The sequence below is a fragment of the Saimiri boliviensis genome, chromosome 4 (assembly GCF_048565385.1).
Source record: "Saimiri boliviensis isolate mSaiBol1 chromosome 4, mSaiBol1.pri, whole genome shotgun sequence".
Lineage (NCBI taxonomy): Eukaryota > Metazoa > Chordata > Mammalia > Primates > Cebidae > Saimiri > Saimiri boliviensis.
The window spans coordinates 62315258-62338175 of NC_133452.1; the positions used below are offsets into that span (position 1 = coordinate 62315258).

A 22918-nucleotide genomic window follows, 5' to 3' on the forward strand; every position below is an offset into this window, starting at 1 on the left:
AGCATACACTCTTTAAGACACACACTAAGCACCTTAATCAAATGGTTCTATTAAATTCTCTCTCTGAATCCCCTCATTTTACAGAGAAGAGCTCAGATAACCAAACTGTTCACACAGTAATTGTCTCAGAGTGAAGATTGTACTCAGATCTGCTGACTTCACAATGTGTATTCTTTGTTGTTGTTGTTGTTGTTTTTAAGAGACAGGGTTTTGCTATGTTGTCCAGGCTGGCCTCGAACTCCTGGCCTTAACTGATCCACCCACCTCTGCCTCCCAAAGTGCTAAGACTGTATATGTGAGCCACTTTGCCTAGCACACAGTCTGTATTTTCTACCACCATACTGCTTCTCAAGGTGCTTTAGACATACTACAAAAAGTTATTGTATTCAGACTCTGGTCTTGCAGCATCCAGAAAACGATGTATATTAGTCTATAATCTAACACAGTTCTGGTCTCAGAAATGTGATTGTCTAATAAATGACTGTGCTAGGATTTATGTTTGCAGAGCCAGTGTAATAATTATTGTGACTTTAAGCCGATAACTATGCTTTACTTTTCAAAAAAAAGTTTTATAGATAATAATCATTTAAAACAAATTCTGATCATCATTCTCTTGAGAGAGGCACAATCTAAGTTAACAAATACACCTTCCATAACACCATAATGTAGAGACCTCCTACCTTTGGAAGAGCTGTTAATCTTCCAGATATGATTGTACTTACATGGCACAGAATAAGTATACATTCTTCACCTCATACATTTGCCCCCAGACTGATGCAACCTACCTAGAAGATGTGGCTGAGGCCTACATTTATTTCATTAAATAAATAATGAAATATTTTATGAAATTATTATGAAATATTTATGAATTATTGTGAAAGGAAATATTTTACGAAATTTATTTCATTAAATTAAATAATGAAAATTTATTCCATTAATCAATGTAGATAGAATTTCTCTGTCATTTGAGATGCTTTCTGGTGAAATTATAAATGTGTTTTAAACTCATCTTACGTCAGGATGTGTTTTAGGATACTAGGAATCTAGGATCACATGGATGATGATGGTGATAGTTTGGGGCAAATGGTCCCTAGGTATCTGCATCCAAATACTAAGGCAAATGACAACTGGAACATGAGACGGATATAAGAAATTTATAAGTAAGATAGGAAATCAAGTAAAATCACAGAAACCTAAACTCACTCTTACATAGTTTATATATTCCTCAAATATCCCCAGGACTGTTTGATTCCTACATGATGTGAATGCTCTCGTCCCACAGTATTCTTTTTAATTAAATAACCAGCATAGTATTTGTCATGAGATTACAGAGCTTACTATTTATTGATTCATTCCTAAAAAAGCTACAGGCAAGAGTGGCTCATTGCTACAGTCTTCAGCCTATGACATGTTTTGCTTGTTGAATTTCTATTACAGAGTTTGCTAAAAAGCTTTACAGTCCCAGTTTTGCTTTTTGAATTTCAATACGTAGAATTAAGTTCCTCTTTGGAATATGATACTAAAATTAAAAATTAACTTTGAATCAGAATGTGGATAAATCCATGATTATTTATAAATCACCAAATATTCCTTTGGAAGACACGATAACCGAGAAGCAGTGATTGCTTTTCCTGTGGAATTAATCCTAAATGTAATATAATTCCATATTACTAACCTAAAATGCTAAACCTGTCAAATGCTGATGAAAGTTTATAAATTAAGAATTACAGGTTGGGCATGGTGGCTCACGCCTGTAATCCCAGCACTTTGGGTGGCCAAGGTGAGAGGATCACCTAAGGTCAGGGGTTCAAGACCAGCCTGGCCAACACGGCAAAACCCTGTCTCTACTAAAAATACAAAACTTAGCCAGGCACAATGGCATGTACCTGTAATCCCAGCTACTCGGGAGGCTGAGGCACAAGAATCACTTGAACCCAAGAGGCAGAGTGCAATGAGCAGATATCGTGACACTGTACTCCAGCCTGGGTGACAAAGCCAGACTTTTTTGTCTCCAAAAACAAAAAAAGAATTACATAGCATGTCTCAGCAGATACATATAAAGAAAATAGAAAAAAAGAATTACATTGTACATTTTGTCTCATTTAATTACATTTGAGATCAGACATGTCTGCTCCTACCCTGAAATGCAATTTTTTTTTTTTTTGAGACAAGGTCTCACTCTATCATCCAAATTGACCTTCACTCCTTGAAGTAGCAAGCAGTACTTTGCCTCAGTTCTCTGCCACAGTATCAACAATTAGGTCAATTTTAAATATACCAGTAAAATTATTTAAACTATAAATACCCCTAAGCCATATAAACATGTTTATATGATGTAGATATATTTTATATCATGTAGATTTATCCCTACCATATGGTTTAGGGATATTTATACATATACAGTAGTAGGGTTATGTCTGTTCAGTTATGATAATTTGTATGAAATGAGCTGTTGGGTTGTATTCAGCTCTTTGTGGATGGCAGGCCACAGCGTGAACTCACAAATGTACTTAGCAGAGAAGTTGAGCCTTGAAATAAGTCCTGAAGTCTCACTCCCAACAGGAGGATGCACACTGTCCAGGCTAAGTGTAGTAGCCATATAGTTTTAAACTAGAAAACAGTAAAATTGTTAAATGTGGAGGAGAGGGCAAGAAAAACCATACCAACCCTGTGTTTATAGAGTGTGGGTGGGTGGGGGGGAATAGATTATATTTTAAATTGTCAATATGATTTGGGAATTCATTTTTCAAAAACAGACATGTTTCAGCCAGGTGTGGTAGCTCACACCTGTAATCCCAGTACTTTGGTAGGATGAGGCAGACAGATTGCCTGAGGTCAGGAGTTCAAGACCAGCCTTGCCAACGTGGTGAAACCATCTCTACTAAAAATACAAAAATTAGCTGGGCGTGGTGGCACTTGCCTGTAATATCAGCTACTCAGGAGGCTGATGCAGGAGAATCACTTGAACCCGAGAGACATAGGTTGCAGTGAGCTAAGATCATGCCACCGCACTCCAGCCTGGGTGACAGAGTAAGACTCCATCTCAATCAATCAATCAATGAATCAGTAAATACATGCATATATACATACATACAGTGGAAATAACCTGGGACAATATTTGGTACTGTCACTACATGAAACCACAAATACCACTGCTGCAATCTGTGCCTTTGGTTGATAATTTTAATAAAAATAAGTTTTTGTTAGTTAAGGATTTAAGTAAAAATATACTGGTTTTGTTTTGTGACTCAGTGGTAGATGTGATAATAGCTGTCTTGCTCAGTGCCTTTAGGTTTAAAAAAAAAAAAAGTATGACCCGAAGAATATACTTAATCAATTGAGATATGCATGACCTTTTTCTTAGCAGAAAATGTGGAAATTTTCCACCTCCAATTTCTACTGACATTTGTTCTACAACCATATGGCATTTTTAGGTTGGTGGAAAATAGATATGTGTTGCAGTAGAGGTACATAATTAAATGATGGCTTTCGTTTTCTACAATCTCTGTAAATGTGGCTTTATCATAACCTATTTGACTTGATGTATTTTTTTTCTAATCTGTGATATGTCTCTTTTAAAAATCTGTCCTTGTACATAGGCATGCAAAGGACATTAGCGATATAGGTATGTGTTGTTTTCAAATGAAATTGTAATGCTGGCCGGGTGCCGTGGCTCAAGCCGGTAATCCCAGCACTTTGGGAGGCCGAGGCGGGTGGATCACGAGGTCAATTGATCGAGACCATCCTGATCAACATGTTGAAACCCCGTCTCTACTAAAAATACAAAAATTAGCTGGGCATGGTGGCACGTGCCTGTAATCCCAGCTACTCAGGAGGCTGAGGCAGGAGAATTGCCTGAACCCAGGAGGCGGAGGTTGTGGTGAGCCAAGATCATGCCATTGCACTCCAGCCTGGGTAACGAGAGTGAAACTCCGTCTCAGAAAAAAAAAAAAAAAAAGAAATTGTAATGCTTTCTAATTTTTAGGAGTGAAAGAAAGGGACTGTAGCATACTGGTTAAGAACAAGACCTTTTTGAATCTTGACTCCAGCACTTATCTTCTGTGTTACTTTGGACAACTCGCTCTTACCTAAGTTTGTTCCTTTGTAAAATGAAAATAATAGCAGTACCTACCTCGTAGGGCTGTTGTGAGGGCAGAAGATAGGTATGGGTATAGATACAGATAGATAGAGCGAGAGAGATCTTAAAACAGTGCTAGTCTCACAGTAGGTACTATATAGGAGATTGTTGTTATTACTGCTTTTCTAATATTGGGAAACACCATTCTTACTGTATTTTTTGCATATGAATTCCATACGATTGAGAAATTCATTTAAAATTCTGTCTCTAGTTTTGTCAGATTAAAATGTTTAAGATCAGTGATTTTTTTTTTTCCTATAGACTCTTTTTTTTTTTTTTTTTTTTTTTTGAAAAAGAGTCTCCCTCTCTTATCCAGGCTGGAGTGCAGTGGCACAATCTCGGCTCACTGCAACCTCCACCTCCTGGGTTCAGGCAGTTCTCCTGTCTCAGACTTCCAAGTAGCTGGGACTACAGGGGCGTGCCACCACGCCCAGCTAATTTTTTTGTGTTTTTAGTAGAGATCGGGTTTCACCATGTTAGACAGGTTAGACAGGGTTTCATCTGGGACCACCACCATCATTGCCTTTTTTTCTAGCGCCCACAAACTATCTGTCTAATAATGCTTTTTGAAGTTTTGCCATAAATTCTCCATAAATTCACTGGTCTGTGTTTCAAAATGCTCCTTTGTCTTTTTTTTTTTTTTTTTTTTTTTTTTGAGACGGAGTTTCGCTCTTGTTACCCAGGCTGGAGTGCAATGGCACCGATCTCGGCTCACCGCAACCTCCGCCTCCTGGGTTCAGGCAATTCTCCTGCCTCAGCCTCCTAAGTAGCTGGGATTGCAGGCACGCACCACCATGCCCAGCTAATTTTTAGTATTTTTAGTAGAGACGGGGTTTCACCATGTTGACCAGGATGGTCTCGATCTCTTGACCTCGTGATCCACCCGCCTCGGCCTCCCAAAGTGCTGGGATTACAGGCTTGAGCCACCGCGCCCGGCCAGCTTTTTTTTTTTTTTAATTATTGTTTATGTGAGACAGTTTCACTCTTGTTGCCCTGGCTGAAATGCAGTGGTGCAATCTCGACTCACTGCAACTTCCTTCTCCCGGGTTCAAGCAATTCTCGTGTCTCAGCTTCCCAAGTAGCTGGGATGACAGGCATGCACCACCATGTGTGGCTAATTTTGTGTTTTTTTAGTAGAGGCGGGGTTTCACCATGTTGGTCACACTGATCTCAAACTCCTGACCTCAAGTGATCCACCTGCCTTGGCCTACCAAAATGCCAAGATTACAGGTGTTAGCCACCATTCCCAGCCAGTCTTTTTTTTTTTTTTTTTTTTTTTTTTTGTCTATGTTTGAAGACATGAGTCAGTTGTATCTCCCATCTCTGAGATTCTTCACAGTCTTCAGTAGTGGGGAAGGACGTTATGTGCATTCCATGCCTGAGCAGGACAGAAGTGGGGGATGCCTTTGTAAAGGTGTAAAGGTGCTCTAGGCTGAGGGCTGGATATCCAGAGTGAGGAGGAAGACCGAGAGGCCGAGGCAGAAGAGGAATGCCTGATGGTAGTGTCAGGCACAGTGAGCGAGAAAGGGCTCACCGGGGTGCTGCACAGTTACCTGTCTTAGAGTATTATATTATGTTTGAAATGGGAGCAGCATGAGTAGTCTTAGAAAAGCGAGGACAGGCCGGGCGCGGTGGCTCAAGCCTGTAATCCCAGTACTTTGGGAGGCCGAGATGGGTGGATCACAAGGTCAAGAGATCGAGACCGTCCTGGTCAACATGGTGAAACCCCGTCTCTACTAAAGATACAAAAAATTAGCTGGGCATGGTGGTGCGTGCCTGTAATCCCAGCTACTCAGGAGGCTGAGGCAGGAGAATTGCCTGAACCCAGGAGGCGGAGGTTGCGGTGAGCCGAGATCGCGCCATTGCACTCCAGCCTGGGTAACAAGAGCGAAACTCCGCCTCAAAAAAAAAAAAAGAAAAGCGAGGACAATCAGAAGCTAAACAAAAGCCAAATCCCAGAGTAGTAGCAGCGTCCAAGGGCTCCCTGATAACCTGAATGCACATTTGTCCTTACAGGCCCTCTTCATGGAATTTATTTTAGTCTTACAATTTTTTTGTTTAAGAGACAGGGTCTTGGCTGGACACGGTAGCTCACACCTGTAACTCCAAGACTTTGGGAGACTGAGGCAAACAGATCACTTGAGCCCAGGAGTTTGAGACTAGCCTGGGTAATAAGCTGAAACCCCATCTCTACAAAAAAAAATACAAAAATTAGCCGGGCATGGTGGCACATGCCTGTAATCCCAGCTACTTGGGAGGCTGAGGCAGGAGAATCACTTGAACCTGGGAGGCGGAGCTTACAGTGAGTCGAGGTCCTGTTACTGCACTTCAGCCTGAGTGACAGAGCAAGACTCCGTTCCCCCTCCCTACCCCCCAAAAGAAGAAAGATCTCACTATGGGTCTTGCTATGTTGCTCAGGCTGGATTCCAACTCCTGGGCTCAAGCAGTCCTCCCACCTTGGCCTCCCGAGTAGCTGGAACTACAGGCGCACGCTGCCACACACTACGTCTTTCCCTGATTCTAATACCAAGATGGCATTTCTTTTTTTTTTCTCTGTCATCCAGGTTGGAGTGCAGTGGCATGGTCTCAGCTTACTGCAAACTCCACTTCCCAGGTTCAGGCGATTCTCCTGCCTCAGCCTCCCGAGTAGCTGGGCCTATCGGTGTGTACCACGACGCTAACTAATTTTTGAATTTTTTTTTTTTTTTTTTGAGATGGAGTTTCGCTCTTGTTACCCAGGCTGGAGTGCAATGGCGCGATCTCGGCTCACCGCAACCTCCGCCTCCTGGGTTCAGGCAATTCTCCTGCCTCAGCCTCCTGAGTAGCTGGGATTACAGGCACGTGCCACCATGCCCACCTAATTTTTTTGTATTTTTAGTAGAGACGGGGTTTCACCACGTTGACCAGGATGGTCTCGATCTCTCGACCTCGTGATCCACCCGCCTCGGCCTCCCAAAGTGCTGGGATTACAGGCTTGAGCCACCGCGCCCGGCAATTTTTGAATTTTTAATAGGGAAAGGTTTGTCTCACTATTTTGGCCAGGCTGGTCTTGAACTCCTGACCTCAAGTGATCTACCCGCCTCGACCTCCCAAAGTGCTGGGATTACAGGCGTGAGCCACCACGCCTGGCTACTGTTTTTTTTTTTTTTTTTCTTTTTTTACAAGATTTCTATCACCTTTACATCCAATTATGTTGTCATAACTAACCAGAAAGTGCTCCTTCAATCTTCTGATATATAAAATTATCAGTTAAGTACAGCAAGAATTTGTCAGCTGTAGAATGTGAGCTTCAGCAGATGTTCAAAGGTTGAAGTCCCTTATCCCTACATGTTGCCTTAATGCCAGCTTCATCATCTCCATTAGGGAAGCCTGGGCTACTTCTCCCACCTGTTAGGAGGTCTGTGGTCTCTTCCCATGACAGCATGGCTGCCATTTGCTTCCTTTTACCCTCGTCCATGTGTTTTCAACCGTGAGAAAACTAGGATATTGCTTGTATTCCCTTACTCTCAATTATACTGTTTCTTCAGAACAAGATCTACTCCATGTTCCAGGTGATGAGTTTTAGTATCTCTGTTCTTCCAAGATCAGATGAGATCAGGCACGTTCTGGGTGGTATGGCCAGAGACTAGCATGTCTGTTCTTTCTGAGCACTTTGCCTAGCTGGGTAAAATAAAACTTGGGGTTATCTCCAAATGTTTTTCAGTGCTGTAGAGTAAGAGAGCTCTGGATGTGCAGCAGTGAAACACAGGCTGTTCACAAATTCACTTTGGACTCTTTTTTTTTTTTGAGATGGAGTCTCACTCTGTTGCCCAGGGTGGAGTACAGTGGTACAATCTCAGCTCACTGCAACCTCCACCTCCTGGGTTCATACAGTTCCCCTGCCTCAGCCTCCCTAGTAGCTGGGGTTACAGGCGTACACCACCACGACTGGCTAATTTTTTTGTGTGTATTTTTAGTAGAGATGAGGTTTCACCATGTTGGCCAGGCTGGTCTTGAACGCTTGACCTTGTGATCCACCTGCCTAAGCCCCCCAAAGTGCTGGGATTACAGGCGTGAGCCACCACACCCAGCCTCCACTTTGGACTCTTGTCTGTATCGCTTAGCCTCTCTCATTCCAGTATCCTCTCCTGCTAAACAGGGTGAGAAGATAAGATTATGTTTGGGATTTCTCTTTTTTTTTTTTTTTTTTTTTTTTTTTTGAGACGGAGTTTCGCTCTCGTTACCCAGGCTGGAGTGCAATGGCGCGATCTCGGCTTATCGCAACCTCCGCCTCCTGGGCTCAGGCAATTCTCCTGCCTCAGCCTCCTAAGTAGCTGGGATTACAGGCACGCACCACCATGCCCAGCTAACTTTTTGTATTTTTAGTAGAGACGGGGTTTCACTTTGTTGACCAGGATGGTCTCGATCTCTCGACCTCGTGATCCACCCGCCTCGGCCTCCCAAAGTGCTGGGATTACAGGCTTGAGCCACCGCGCCCGGCCTTGGGATTTCTCTTAAGCTTTTTTTTTAAAAAAGAAAGAAAGAAAGAAATATTGTCTTGCCATGTTGCCCAGGCTGGTCTCAAAATCCTGGGCTCAAGCAATCCTCCTGCTTCAGCCTCCCAAAGTGCTGGGACTACAGGTGTGAGCCACCATTCCTGGCCTCTCCTAAGTCTTAAAGTCTTTCTCTAGTTTCCTTGAGTGGAAGTGGCTGCTTTCTCCACTTCTCCTAAAACTTCTCAGACCCCAAGCCAGGGCCTTCTCTTTAATTTTCTTTTCTTTTTTTTTTTTTTTTTTTTTTTTTTGAGACGGAAGTTTCGCTCTTGTTACCTAGGCTGGAGTGCAATGGCATGATCTCGGCTCACCGCAACCTCTGCTTCCTGGGTTCAGGCAATTCTCCTGCCTCAGCCTCCTGGGTAGCTGGGATTACAGGCACGCACCACCATGCCCAGCTAATTTTTTGTATTTTTAGTAGAGACGGGGTTTCACCATGTTGACCAGGATGGTCTAGATCTCTTGACCTCGTGATCCACCCGCCTCGGCCTCCCAAAGTGCTGGGATTACAGGCTTGAGCCACCGTGCCCGGCCTTCTCTTTAATATTTTAAAAGAACTTTTAGAACTTTTGAACTAAATAGTTTTCTATTTAGTTTTTCTCTCAAGAGGGTTTTATATATAAGAGCAACATGTATCATTCAAAAGGTGTTTAATAAATGTTAAATAATAATGCACTTAATTTTAAGTACTTTGTATCCTCTTCTCTCTTTGTTAATATCTTTAACTGGATCCTCTAGCAGGGGATTTGGACTTAATTTATTTCAGGTGATACTGCACTTACACAATTATTTAGTTGACTTAATTAGAGATTTAATTATATTAGTGCCCTGAAGTGCTATATCAGAGAAATTAAACACTGACTGTTAATTCACTTTTCATATTTATTGTGCTGTATATGACTACAGTGATCTTCAAGCCATAGGGCTTGAAGCTTTGGAAAGTTCTGTCTATGCACCAGCTTGGACTTTGCCCAGTCAAAATGTAGATGAATACAAGAGTAGAAATGCCTTTTTGTAGGCTGAGTGCGGTGCCTCACTCTTGTAATCCCATCTCTTTGGGAGGCCGAGGTGGGAAGATCTCTTGAGGCCAGGAGTTCAAGACCAGCCTGGGCAACATGGTGATACCACCTCCCACCCTCATATCCACAAAATAAAAATAAATAGGCCTGTAATCCTATCACTGTGGGAGGCAGATGAAGGTGGAGGCAAGAGGAGTTTGAGACCAGCCTGACCAATGTAGAGAAACCCCATCTCTATTAAAAATATAAAATTAAGGCTGGGCGCGGTGGCTCAAGCCTGTAATCCCAGCACTTTGGGAGGCCGAGGCGGGTGGATCACGAGGTCAAGAGATTGAGACCATCCTGGTCAGCATGGTGAAACCCCGTCTCTACTAAAAATACAAAAATTAGCTGGGTGTGGTGGCGCATGCTTATAATCCCAGCTACTCAGGAGGTTGAGGCAGGAGAATTGCCTGAACCCAGGAGGCGGAGGTTGCGGTGAGCCGAGATCACGCCATTGCACTCCAGCCTGGGTAACAAGAGTGAAACTCCGTCTCAAAAAAAAAAAAATACATATATATATATATATATATATATATATATATATATATATATATATAAATTAGTTGGGCATGGCGGTGCATGTCTGTAATCCCAGCCACTCGGGAGGCTGAGGCAGGAGAATCTTTTGAACCCAGGAGATGGAGGTTGCAGTGAATTGAGATCATGCCATTGCACTCCAGCCTGGGCAACAAGAGGGAAACTCTGTCTCTAAATAAATAAATAAGCAAGCCAGGCATGGCGGTGCATGCCTGTAGTCCTAGCTACTCAGAAGGCTGAGGTGGGAAGATTGCTTGAGGCTGGAATTTGACACTATAGTGAGCTTTGATCACACCACTGCCCTCCAGCCTAGGTGATGGAGTGAGGCCCTGTCTCAACAAAAAGAACTTAAAAAAAAGGTGATCTGGCCAGGCACGGTGGCTCATGCCTATAATCCCAGCACTTTGGGAGGCCGAGGTGGGTGGATCACAGGGTCAGAGTTCAAGATCAGCCTGACCAACATGGTGAAACCCTGTCTCTACTAAAAAAAAAATAACAAAAATTAGCCAGGCATGGTGGCGAGCACCTGTAATCCCAGCCACTCAGGAGGCTGAGGCAGGAGAATCGCTTGAAACCAGGTGGTGGAGGTTGCAGTGAGCCAAGAGGGCACCACTACATTCCAGCCTGGGCAACAGATGAGCAAGACTCTTATCTCAAAAAAAAGTGCTCTTTTCTCTATGGCTATTTAAACCAAAGTCATAGCCAGGTGTGGTAGTTCACACTTGTTATCCCAGCACTTTAGGAGGCTGAGGCAGGAGGATTGTTTGAGCCCAGGAGTTTAAGATCAGACTCTGGTCAACATGACAAAACCCCATATCTACAAAAAACACAAAAATTCACCAGGCATGGTGGCACATGTCTGTAGTCCCAGCTACTTGGGAGGCTAAAGTGGGAGGACGGCTCGAGGCCAGGAGGTTGAGGCTACAGTGAACCATGATCTTGCATCTGTTATGCACTTCAGCTGCAGCGACAGAGTGAGACCGTGGCTCCAATAAAAAAGCCTTATTTTTTAAAAAGAACAAAAAAGAACCAAGGTCATGGGTCCATTCCCTCACTGTTCTACTTAACCCTCTCTGTTCTACAGGCCTATGACTACTTCTCTAACAAGTGGTCCTGGGAGGCAGCAACTGTGTTCCTCTCTTTATTTCCAACACATACCAAATGCCTAGATTATATCACTGCAACCTCTGGCTCTCGGGTTCAAGTGAGTCTCTTGCCTCAGCCTCCCAGGTAGCTGAGATTACAGGCATGTGCCAGGATGCCTGGCTAATTTTTGTATTTTTAGTAGAGACGGGCTTTCATCATGTTGGCCAGGCTGGTCTCGAACTCCTGACCTCAAGCGATCCTTCCACCTCGGCTTCCCAAAGTGCTAGGATTATAAGGGTGAGTCACCTCCCTGGCCAGGTTTATACTATTCTAACCATACTTTGAACTGGTTGTCTTTGTAACAATCAAATGGAAACCAACAAGCATGTAATACCAGCTACCCAGGAGGCTGAGGCAGGAGAATTGCTGGAACCTGGGAGGCGGAGGTTGCAGTGAGCCAAGATTGAGCCACTGTACGTCAGCCTGGGTGACAGAGCAAGATTTTGTCTCAAAAAGAAAAAAAAGAAGATCACTGTTTTTATCAAGATAGACCTATTGCCTATTCTAGTTTACAGTAAAAATGAGTTTCATTTATGATTTATTATTAGTTGTAACTAAAGGATTTCCTTTGAGTCAATAGTGTATGTTTAGCTGGTGGGAATATTTACGGATGTCAGTGAGGAATAATACCTTTCATGAAGGATTAGATTACTGGTAAGTCATTACTGGTGGACATTTTACACATGGAAGCTATCAGATTCCTTTGTATGCAAAGCTCTGTGAGCCCAACTCTGGAGATGAGTATTGACTAGAGTAAAATAGTTATTTGGTATGAGAAATTAAATCTTCTAGGACAATGTAACTTTCAGTGATGTCGTCCTGGTTGCTCTTTTGCCCTAATCTGAATTACCCCTTCATCATAGTATTAAATACCCTATTAGCTACCATCAGATACTCAGTTGAGCCTGGCTGAATAAAGTTCGTAGAGGAACAAACTATGTGAAACAGTCAGGGGAATGTAGAATATAAAGCATTCTGCAGTGCAGGCCGGTCTTTCAAAAGGACAGTGTCATAGAGGAAAGATTAAAGTCTCATAGCAAACAAATGTGACTTATGAGTGGAGATTTATCATAGTTTAAAAATATGGTGAGAAAAGTCATTTTGGAACCAAATGAAGAAATTTACACCTGGACTAAATATTAGATAGTATTAGTGAATTATCAGGGTCAGCACAGTGACTCATCCCTATAATCCCAGCACTTTGGGAGGCCGAGGTAGACAGATCTGTTGAGGTCAGGAGTTTGAGACCAGCCTGGCCAGCATGGTGAAACCCCAACTCTACTAAAAATATAAAAATTAGTCTGGTTTTGTGGCACATACCTATTATCCCAGCTACTTGGGAGGCTGAGGCAGATAATTGCTTGAACCCAGGAGGCGGAGGTGCAGTGAGCTGAGATTCACCACTGCACTCCAGCCTGGGCAGCAGAGTGAGACTCTGTCTCAAAAAAAAAAAAAAAAAAAAAAGGGGGGGAAATCTCAGCAAAAGAAAAAATTTTTCTTTTTTTTTTTTTTTTTTGGAGACGGAGTTTTTGTTCTTGTTACCCAGGCTGGAGTGCAATGGCGCGATCTCAGCTCACCGCAACTTCCTCCTCCTGGGTTCAGGCAATTCTCCTGCCTCAGCCTCCTGAGTAACTGGGATTACAGGCACGCGCCACCATGCCCAGCTAATGTTTTGTATTTTTAGTAGAGACGGGGTTTCACCATGTTGACCAGGATGGTCTCGATCTCTTGACCTCGTGATCCACTGACCTCGGCCTCCCAAAGTGCTGGGATTACAGGCTTGAGCCACCACGCCTGGCCCTGTAAATTTTTTAAAATTAGTAACTTTAGGAATAAGCAAAAAGTAGAGAATTCTCTTTTTTTTTTTTTTTTTTTTTTTTTAAAGACAGTCTCACTCACTCTGTCACCCAGGCTGGAGTACAGTGGTGTGATCTTGGCTTACTGCAACCTCCACCTTTTGTGTTTAAGCAATTCTCCTGCCTCAGCCACCCGCGTAGCAGCTGGGATTGCAGGTACGCACCATCCCACCTGACTAATTTTTGTGATTTTAGTAGAGATGAGGTTTCACCATCTTGGCCAGGCTGGTCTCGAACTCCTGGCCTCAAGTGATCTACTCTCATGGCCTCCCAAAGTGCTGGGATTGCAGGCATGTGCCACCGTACCCGGGCAGGAATTCTCTAATTAGTTTTTCTTGTTAGCTTTCCTAGCTGTGATGATGGTATTGTGATTATGCAGGAGAATGTTCTTAAGAGATGCATGTCCAAACAAGGGTGAGGCATCCTGCAGCCAGTGATGTGCCCAAACCACATCTTAACAACTCACAGCCTGTTATTAAATCTTCAAGAATTGTGTGACCCCCACCACCCTTGGCAGCTTGAAATCAGCCATAATGGAAGTATTTATAACACAAAAATCTGCAAATGCAGGCTTTGCCCGCCCCCCCCCCCCAAGAGAGCTAATTTACTAGCATACCACTACCTGTGGTTTACTTTTAAATGGATCAGAAAACACACACACAGACATACATATAGATAGAACAAAAATGACAAAATACTAACAATTGTTGCTTCTAGGTAGACAATCTGTGGTCATTCATAGCACTAGTGCTGGAGTCAACAGACTTTCTGTAAAGGCCAAACTGTAAATATTTTATGCTTTGTGGGCCATACAGCCTCTCTGGCAACTCTGCAGCTTTGCCTTTATAGCAAGCAGCCAAGGACAATGCGCGTATGAATGGACGTGGTATGCCCCAACAAAACTTTATTGTTTCATACTGATCTGTTTTCATTCACTGGGCACTCTGCACACTTTGGCCCCCTTTGTGTCTTTACTCAAGCAGTTTTCTTTCCCCACAATTTCCTTGCTACTCCCAAGCCTATATCTATTTATCAGCATTTACAAGACATCAACTGGCCAAGGTGTCACAAGCCTGTAATCCCACTTGGGGAGATGAGAGGCAGGAGGATCACTTGAGACTAGGAGTTTTAAACCAGCCTGGGCAATGTAGTGAGACCCTGTCTCTACAAAAAGATTTTTAAATTAGCTGGGTGTGGTGGCAGGTGCCTGGAGTCCCGGGACCCTGGGGGCTGAGATGGGAGGATTGGTTGTACATAGGAGGTAGAGGCTGCAGTGAGCCGTGATCATACCACTGCACTCGGGTCTGGATGACAGAGCAAGGCCTTCTAGAATCTCTTTCAGTAAAAGTTGGTCTCTCATTTCTTTCAATAGCTATAGCCCTATATTTGTGCCCTGGTTTTGCTGCTTTTCACAGTTTACCCTTAATTAACTCTTTTTTTTTTTTTTTTTTTTTTTGAGACAGAGTCTCAAAGTCCCAAGTAGCTGGGAATACAGGTGCACAACACCATGCCCAGCTAATTTTTGTATTTTTAGTAGAGATGGGGTTTTACCAAATTGGCCAGGCTGGTCTCAAACTCCTAGGCATCCCAAAGTGCTGGGATTACAGGAGTGAGCCCTCACACCTGGCCATCCCTTAATTAACTCTTGATCCACAAAGCGAAGAAGGCTTATTCTACTCTTTATAAATAGTAAATAATTAATACTCATAAATTAAACATCTAATCTAGTCATGTAGACATTTACATGCCTGCAGGTACCAACCTAGAAGCCTAGAATAGGAGAAAAATATTGGCCTCCCTAATTTAGATTTGGAGAAAAGAATGAAAAAATTGCTTGCTTTTTCTCTCTCTCTTTTCATTTCTTTTCTTTTCTTTCTTCCTTTTTTCTCTTAAGATTGCTCTATCCAAGTCCAACTAGCTTTGAGGTTATTGTATATCAAGCCAAAATAGACTTGATTGTGGTGGATGGGATGGCTTTCTTGGTAATGGCTAAGGGGTTGGTGAGGGGAAATTAAGTCATCTGAGCATCTATTGTGATTTAAGCACTATCAAGCACTCTGTGCTGTCTTATGTAGTCTCCCCAAAAGTCCTACAAGGGACTTATATTATCCCCATTTTTTTTCCTTTTTTCTTTTTTTTTTTTTTTTCTTTGAGATGAAATCTTGTTTCTGTCACCCAGGCTGGAGTACAGTGGCATGATCTTGGCTCACTGCAACCTCCACCTCCGAGGTTCAAGTGATTCTCCTGCCTCAGCCGAGTAGCTGGGATTACAGGCACATGCTACCATGCCCAGCTAATTTTTTGTATTTTTAGTAGAGACAGGGTTTTACCATGTAAGCCAGGATGGTCTTGGTCTCCTGACCTCGTGATCTGCCTACCTTGGCCTCCCAAAGTGCTGGGATTACAGGCCTATCATCCCCATTTAGAACTGAAACAGTTAAGGCCGGGCGCAGTGGCTCACGCCTGTAATCCTAGCACTTTGGGAGGCCAAGGAGACGGATCACCTGAGGTCAGGAGTTCGAGACCAGCCTGGCCAATGTGGTGAAACTCTGTCTTTACTAAAAATATAAAAATTAGCTGGATGTGGCAGCGGGCACCTGTAATCCCAGCTGCTGGGGAGGCTGAGACAGGAGGATTGCTTGAACCCGGGAGGTGGAAGTTGCTGTGAGTTGAGATCGAAGCATTGCTCTCTAGCCTGGCTGCAAAAGTGAATCTCCATCTCAAGAAAAAAAGAAAGGGAAAAAAAAGAAAACAGTTAAATGGTTTCCATAAGATTATAAAGCTAAAATGGGAGTTTGAATCTGGCTGCCTCTGACACCTAGCACCATTTTAGTGCCTCTGTGTATTCAATGATTGACAAGAGACCAAGGAAACCTGAGCTAGAACGGTTCCCAAAGGTTACATGCAGTATGGAAATACCTGTGGAGTACTGGGAATCTGATGGAGTTTAGTATTAAGTGCCACTGGACAAGGCATTACAAAACATGGCCTCTGATCTGTACTCTGCCTGCCTCCATCTATGATCTTGAGTCACTGAGTTTCTCTGGACCTCTGTTCTCTTAACTATATAATTAGAGGAATAAATCAGCTTATTTATTCATGTTTCATGCGTTATGCAGTAAGGAGCTTGAAGTCTCATAAAGCCCTAGATAAGTGAATAGAGAATTAAAATACAACACTAAGCCAGGCGCATTGACTCACGCCTATAATCCCAGCACTTTGGGAGGCCGAGGCAGGCAGATCACGAAGTCAGGAGTTCAAGACCAGCCTGACCAAGATGGTGAAATGCCATCTCTGCTGAAAACACAAACAAATTAGCCAGGTATGGTGGTGCCTGTCTGTATTCCCAGCTCCTCAGGAGGCTGAGGCAGGAGAATTGCTTGAACCCAGGAGGCTGAGTTTGCAGTGAGCTGAGATTGCGCCACTGCACTCCTGCCTGAGTGTCAGAGCGAGACTCTGTCTCAAAAAAAGAAAAAAAAATACACACACACACTAAAACAATACACTACTCCAGATGAGCACAGGATACTCCAGGTTCCCAGAGGAAGAGGGACAGCTAGCTCCTTAGGGCCATCATCCTAACTGAGTGCATTCTACCCAGGTAGAATTTGGGGAGCTTGTCGGGGTGGGGGAGGACAGCCCCAGGGGGAGATGGCAGGTCAGGTTACCTCTGAGAACTGCAGTTGGTTCCCCTATGATTAAAGGGGAGAAAGTTTGGGAGGCTGAGGCAGGAGGATCTCTTGAACCCAGGAGTTTGAGATTAGCTTGGGCAATATAGCGAGACTTCGTCTCTACAAAAAAATTTTTAGAGTATCGCTCTGTTGCCAGGCACCAGGCTGGAGTGCAGTGTCGGGATCTCGGCTCACTACAACCTCTGCCTCCCGGGTTCAAGCAATTCTCCTGCTTCAGCCTCCCGAGTAGCTGGGACTACAGGCACACACCACCACGCCCAGCTAATTTTCGTATTTTTAGTAGAGATGGGGTTTCACCATGTTGGCCAGGATGGTCTTAATCTCTTGACCTCATGATCTGCGTGCCTCAGCCTCCCAAAGTGCTGGGATTGCAGGCGTGAGCCACCATGCCTGGCCCAAAAAATTTTTAAAGTTAACCAAACATGGCCCTGTCATGGTGGCTCATTTCTGTAATCCCTGCTCTTTGGGAGGCCAAGGAAGATGGATCACCTGAAGTCAGGAGTTTGAGACCAGCCTGGCCAACATGGTGAAACCCTGTCTCTACTAAAAATGCAAAAAATTAGCCGAGTGGCATGGTAGCATGCACCTATAATCCCAGCTACTTGAGAGGATGAGGCAGGAGAATTCTTGAACCTGGGAGGTGGAGGTTGCAGTGAGCCGAGATATTGCACTCCAGCCTGGGTGACAGCGCAACACTCCATCTCAAAAAAAAAAAAAGCATGATGCAGGTTGCCTGTCATCCCAGCTACCCAGGAGGCTGAGGTGGAAAGATAACTTGAGCTGGGGAACTTGAAGTTGCAGTGAGCTGAAATCACCCCTCTTCACTCCAGCCTGGGTGACCGAGCGATAACCTGTCTCAAAAAATACATAAATAGGCCGGGCGTGATGGCTCAAGCCTGTAATCCCAGCACTTTGGGAGGCCGAGGCGGGTGGATCACGAGGTCAAGAGATCGAGACCATCCTGGTCAACATGGTGAAACCCCGTCTCTACTAAAAATACAAAAAATTAGCTGGGCATGGTGGCGTGTGCCTGTAATCCCAGCTACTCAGGAGGCTGAGGCAGGAGAATTGCCTGAACCCAGGAGGCGGAGGTTGTGGTGAGCCGAGATTGCGCCATTGCACTCCAGCCTGGGTAACGAGCAAAAACTCCGTCTCAAAAAAAAAAAAAAAGGTAGCATGCAGGCTGAGCACAGTGGCTCTCACCTGTAATCCTAGCACTTTGGGAGGCTGAGGCAAGGGGATTACCTGAGGTCAGGAGTTCAAGACCAGCCTGGCCAACATGGCAAAACCCCTTCTCTACCAAAAATACAAAAATTGGCCAGGTGTGATGGTGGGTGCCTGTAATCCCAGCTACTCAGGAGGCCGAGGAAGGAGAATCGCTTGAATCCAGGAGGTGCAGGTTGCAGTGAGACAAGATCATACCGTTGCACTCCAGCCTGGATGACAGAGCGCAACTTTGTCTCAAAAAAAAAAAAAAAAAAAAAAAAGCCGGGCGCGGTGGCTCAAGCCTGTAATCCCAGCACTTTGGGAGGCCGAGGCGGGTGGATCACGAGGTCGAGAGATCAAGACCATCCTGGTCAACATGCTGAAACCCCGTCTCTACTAAAAATACAAAAACTAGCTGGGCGTGGTGGCGCATGCCTGTAATCCCAGCTACTTAGGAGGCCGAAGCAGGAGAATTGCCTGAGCCCAGGAGGCGGAGGTTGCGGTGAGCCGAGACCGCGCCATTGCACTCCAGCCTGGGTAACAAGAGCGAAACTCCGTCTCAAAAAAAAAAAAAAAAAAAAAAAAAAAAAAAGAATAAGAAGAATATCAGGCTGCTGAATTCAAAATGCCAGAGATGTAAATGTCCTCCGCCTTCATTACTGCCATCCTCCAGCATGGCGAATTTCAAGATATCAAGGGGTAGGTGTCAGGAAGAGGTGTAATTAGGCTGATTGGAGCCTATTGTGCTTCTCTGTAGCACGGACACCAAACAGCCTTAGGGAATGAGTGCCTCAAGATCCTTGGGAAATGATGTCCTCTTCTCCAGAAAATCATGTGGCAGAAATATTCAATCTATTCCGTTTCTCCCTCTCTTTGTTTTCCATCTCCCCTCCCCAGTTTAATTGTGGTGCTTACCATGTACCTTAAAAACTGACTTTATCGTGATTTGTTTCTTAACAGTTGCGAGAAAGAATCAAAGCTGGCAAAGGTGTGACTTCAGCTATTGACCTGTGTCGTTACCATGGAAACAAGGCACTGGAGGCCCTGGAGAGCTTTCCTCCCTCGGAGGCCAGATCTGCTTTAGAAAACATTGTGTTTGCTGTGACCAGGTTTTCATGACATCAAATTAAAAAGACACTATTGTTAGTTAGCTGAAAATCCTAGGGAATGAGGTGATTGGGAAAGCTTTCATGATGCGTTAATGACTTTTAAGACATACGCATTTTTCCTTCCTTTTATCACATTGCTAAATGAGTACTGCTTTTTTTTTTTTTCTTGGAACTGCTACAAACAAAATTAGAAGAAAAAAAGGTCAAGCAGTTTTCACTTGTCACGCCAGAAGCACACTTGAGGCCGCAGTCACAGAAATAATTAATGAGATTCGCTCCTGTGACCTCAGCAAATGGACAGGAAATAAGTCCTTATTGATTGGACCGAGCCAAGGATGGCGCCAGGGCGGTGGCCTGTGGTTTTCCTTCTAGAGAGGACAAAGCAGGCTGGAAGCTGCAGGTGTCAAGAGAAACACTCTCAATACCAACCAGGGAGGACTGTCAAATCAAAAACTAGTGACCAATTTCCCATAATGGAGAGTAGTTGAACAGATTAAGAAAAACACGTTTTATTTGTTCCCTCGAAATTATGTCTCCAGATTTTTTATTTTTATTTTTTTGAGACGGAGTTTCACTCTTGTTGCCCAGGCTGGTTGCAGTCTTGGCTCACTGCAACCTCTGCCTCCCGATTAGCTGGAATTACAGGCACCTGCCACCACTCCTGGCTAATTTTTGTATTTTTAGTAGTGATGGGGTTTCACCATGTTGGCCAGGCTGGTCTTGAACTCTTGACCTCAGGTGATCTACCCACCTTGGCCTCCCAAAGTGCTGGGATTACACACTTGAGCCACTTCGCCTAGCCCATGTTTCTGGACTTATAATGCAGTATGAATGTACATTGTGCTTTATGGTTTTTATAATATCTTTTTGGAGAAATTGCTGAAAAGTTGCCAAATACTTGAAGTAGGAGATTAAAATGTTATCAAATGTTAAATTGGTTATATTAGGAATCGTCTGTTTTTCTTTCTTGAAGATCTGTTTTTTTTAACATATTTCAAAGAACCAAAAAAAAAATTTTTAAGGAAAAAGGAGCTTTTTTCAAGTGAAATGTATTCATTTGTATAATACCTCAGTTTGAGGAATACTTTAATTTTTATGAGTTTCAGAAATAGAATTTTTGTACTAGAAAATTCATTGGTGAGAGTGTTCTTTTAACCTCAGAATGTCAGGTTTTGGTCTTGAACCACAGACATCCAATTACAGAAAGAATATAAGCAATCTGACAGGCCTGCAATTGGACACTGTCTCTGTGTGGTTCCTAGGAGATGATTTTTGAGGTTTGCACTCGTGCAATATGAGAACACCGTTGACAAGAAGGCTGAGTTTACATAAATGATCTAGATTGAAACTCAGCTACCTTTCTTCCTCATGTGGTTTAATTACAGCCCTATCTGGAGACAGCGGACACAGCAAACAGATTTTATTACCTAGTTCACTCAAACACTAAATGAAGTTATTTTAGTAAAATTCCTCCCCCAAAAGTTACAAAACCATTTTATCAGGGCCCAACATGTGGCATGCAATGGAGAGAAAATATGAAGCTGCAGAGGTTAAGGTATTGTATTATAAAATATTTTAAGTGTACTCGAAATACTGTAATTGTACAGTTTATGCCACTACAATTTAAGGCCTATAGACTTAGCTTAAGAGAACACTTCGGTTTGAAATGCCTTTTCTCACTGAAATTGGCTTAATTAGTAACCATGGATAAGATGCTTTAGACTAGGTTTTAATCATTAACTTCCACAAAGAAGAGTCATACTTTGCGTTCCCGTGTGCTGGTTGGATGTGCAGGAACTCCAGCAAACTGTGGGTTTTACTAAGCAGATGGTCGGGCACTGCAGGGCACCAGGCAGGATCCTAGGGCACCTCTAATTCTGCATTAGCATCTGGTTTGCTGTATGACCTTGCGCAAGTCACTTCCCTCTGAGCCTCAATTTCTCATCTGTAAAATGAGATTCAAAAGTTGACCCAGAAGTCAAGTGTGAAAAAAAAAGAGATTAAACAAGATAATTATGAAATCCCTTTCCAGTTTGTTTTATTTTCTGAAAGTTTGCTATTCCTGCCTATCTAAATAGCAAAGATGCTACTTGAGGTTCAGGAAGGAGGGAATGTGAAGCTCAAAGAGAGGCCCTGAAGGAATCCAGAGAGCTTAACCCAAGCTTCCTGCCAAGCTGCCTCTGCATGACCTAAAGCAGGTGTCCCCAAACTTTTTACACAGGGGGCCAGTTCACTGTCCCTCAGACCGTTGGAGGGACGCCACATACTGTGCTCCTCTCACTGACCACCAATGAAAGAGGTGCCCCTTTCTGAAGTGCAGCAGGGGGCAGATAAATGGCCTCAGGGGGCTGCATGTGGCCTGGGGGCCATAGTTTGGGGATGCCTGACCTAAAGGATTCTAGCTCTCCTTTATGCAACATGTAACCCTGAGACTTTTCTGTCTCAACACCTGCCTTGCTGCTTTCTTCGGGACCTTTCCTACCTCCCTGTCATCTTTCCAGCTGCTGTGGTGTCCTTTATCCCATCTCCCATACCTTGCCATCCTGACTCCCTAAGATCCCTTGGACCAGTAGCCCCACCCTCCCTGTTGAGTGACAGAGCTCTGCCTGGCCCACAGGGGTGCCTGGCCTCCTTCCTCAGGCCCCACTTAGAATTCTCACTTCCTCAGCATCCTGGCCAGCTTTTACAGAACCTAACAAGTTGGCTAGTTCACTCCAAAATGAAAGACTGGTGGCCTTTCTCCCTGCCCCTTCTTCAGGGATATTTATTTATTAGCACATAGGAAGTTCTTTTTTTTTTTTTTTTTTTTTTTTTTTTTTTTTTTTTTTTTTTGAGATGGAGTTTCACTCTTGTTACCCAGGCTGGAGTGCAATGGCGCCATCTCGGCTCACCGCAGCCTCCGCCTCCTGGGTTCAGGCAATTCTCCTGCCTCAGCCTCCTGAGTAGCTGGGATTACAGGCACGCGCCACCACGCCCAGGTAATTTTTTGTATTTTTAGTAGAGACGGGATTTCACCATGTTGACCAGGATGGTCTCGATCTTTTGACCTCGTGATCCACCCGCCTCAGCCTCCCAAAGTGCTGGGATTACAGACGTGAGCCACCGCGTCCGGCAGAAGTTCTTACAGTTTCAGACAATCTCTAAGGAGAATTTTGGGGCACTGAGACATTCGTCAGTCACACCTCTTAGCCTGCTGCTGCCTGGGTGTGGCAAAGGGAGGTAGTAAGTAGAGTTAATGGCTCTAGAATGTCTCCTCCGCCCCCTCTCCAGCTCTCCCCATCCCCAGTTTCCTGCTAGAGGGAAGAATTCATTCATTAGCCATTGTCCTGGTTTCCTCTGTCCAGTACCCCCAAATTGTCAATTGGCTCCTGCAAACCTCACTACTCACTCCAGACCCATGAACTTACTGATACTATCCTCCATTCCATTTCTTCTTTGTTAAGTATGCTTGGCCAGGCACAGTGGCTCATGCCTGGAATCCTAGCACTTTGCGAGGCTGAGACAGGTGGATCACCTGAGGTCAGGAGTTCTAGACCACCCTGACCAACATGGAGAAACCCCGTCTCTACTAAAAATACAAAATTAGCCAGGCGTGGCGGGGCATGCCTGTAGTCTCAGCTACTCAGGGGGCTGAGGCAGGA

At 44.0% G+C, this 22918-nt stretch overlaps 1 protein-coding gene across 2 annotated transcripts in view; it reads left to right on the forward strand.

Moving 5' to 3' along the window:
- The window catches only part of PDSS2 (decaprenyl diphosphate synthase subunit 2), a 277971-nt gene extending 256673 nt beyond the window's left edge, over positions 1–21298 (forward strand). For both annotated transcript variants that reach the window (XM_039467791.2, XM_074397652.1), the window contains one exon: positions 19129–21298. In XM_039467791.2, coding sequence (XP_039323725.1) covers positions 19129–19287 — 159 coding nt within the window. In that variant the 3' untranslated portion in view covers positions 19288–21298. The remainder of the gene's footprint in view (positions 1–19128) is intronic.
- The last annotated feature ends 1620 nt before the right edge of the window (positions 21299–22918 follow it).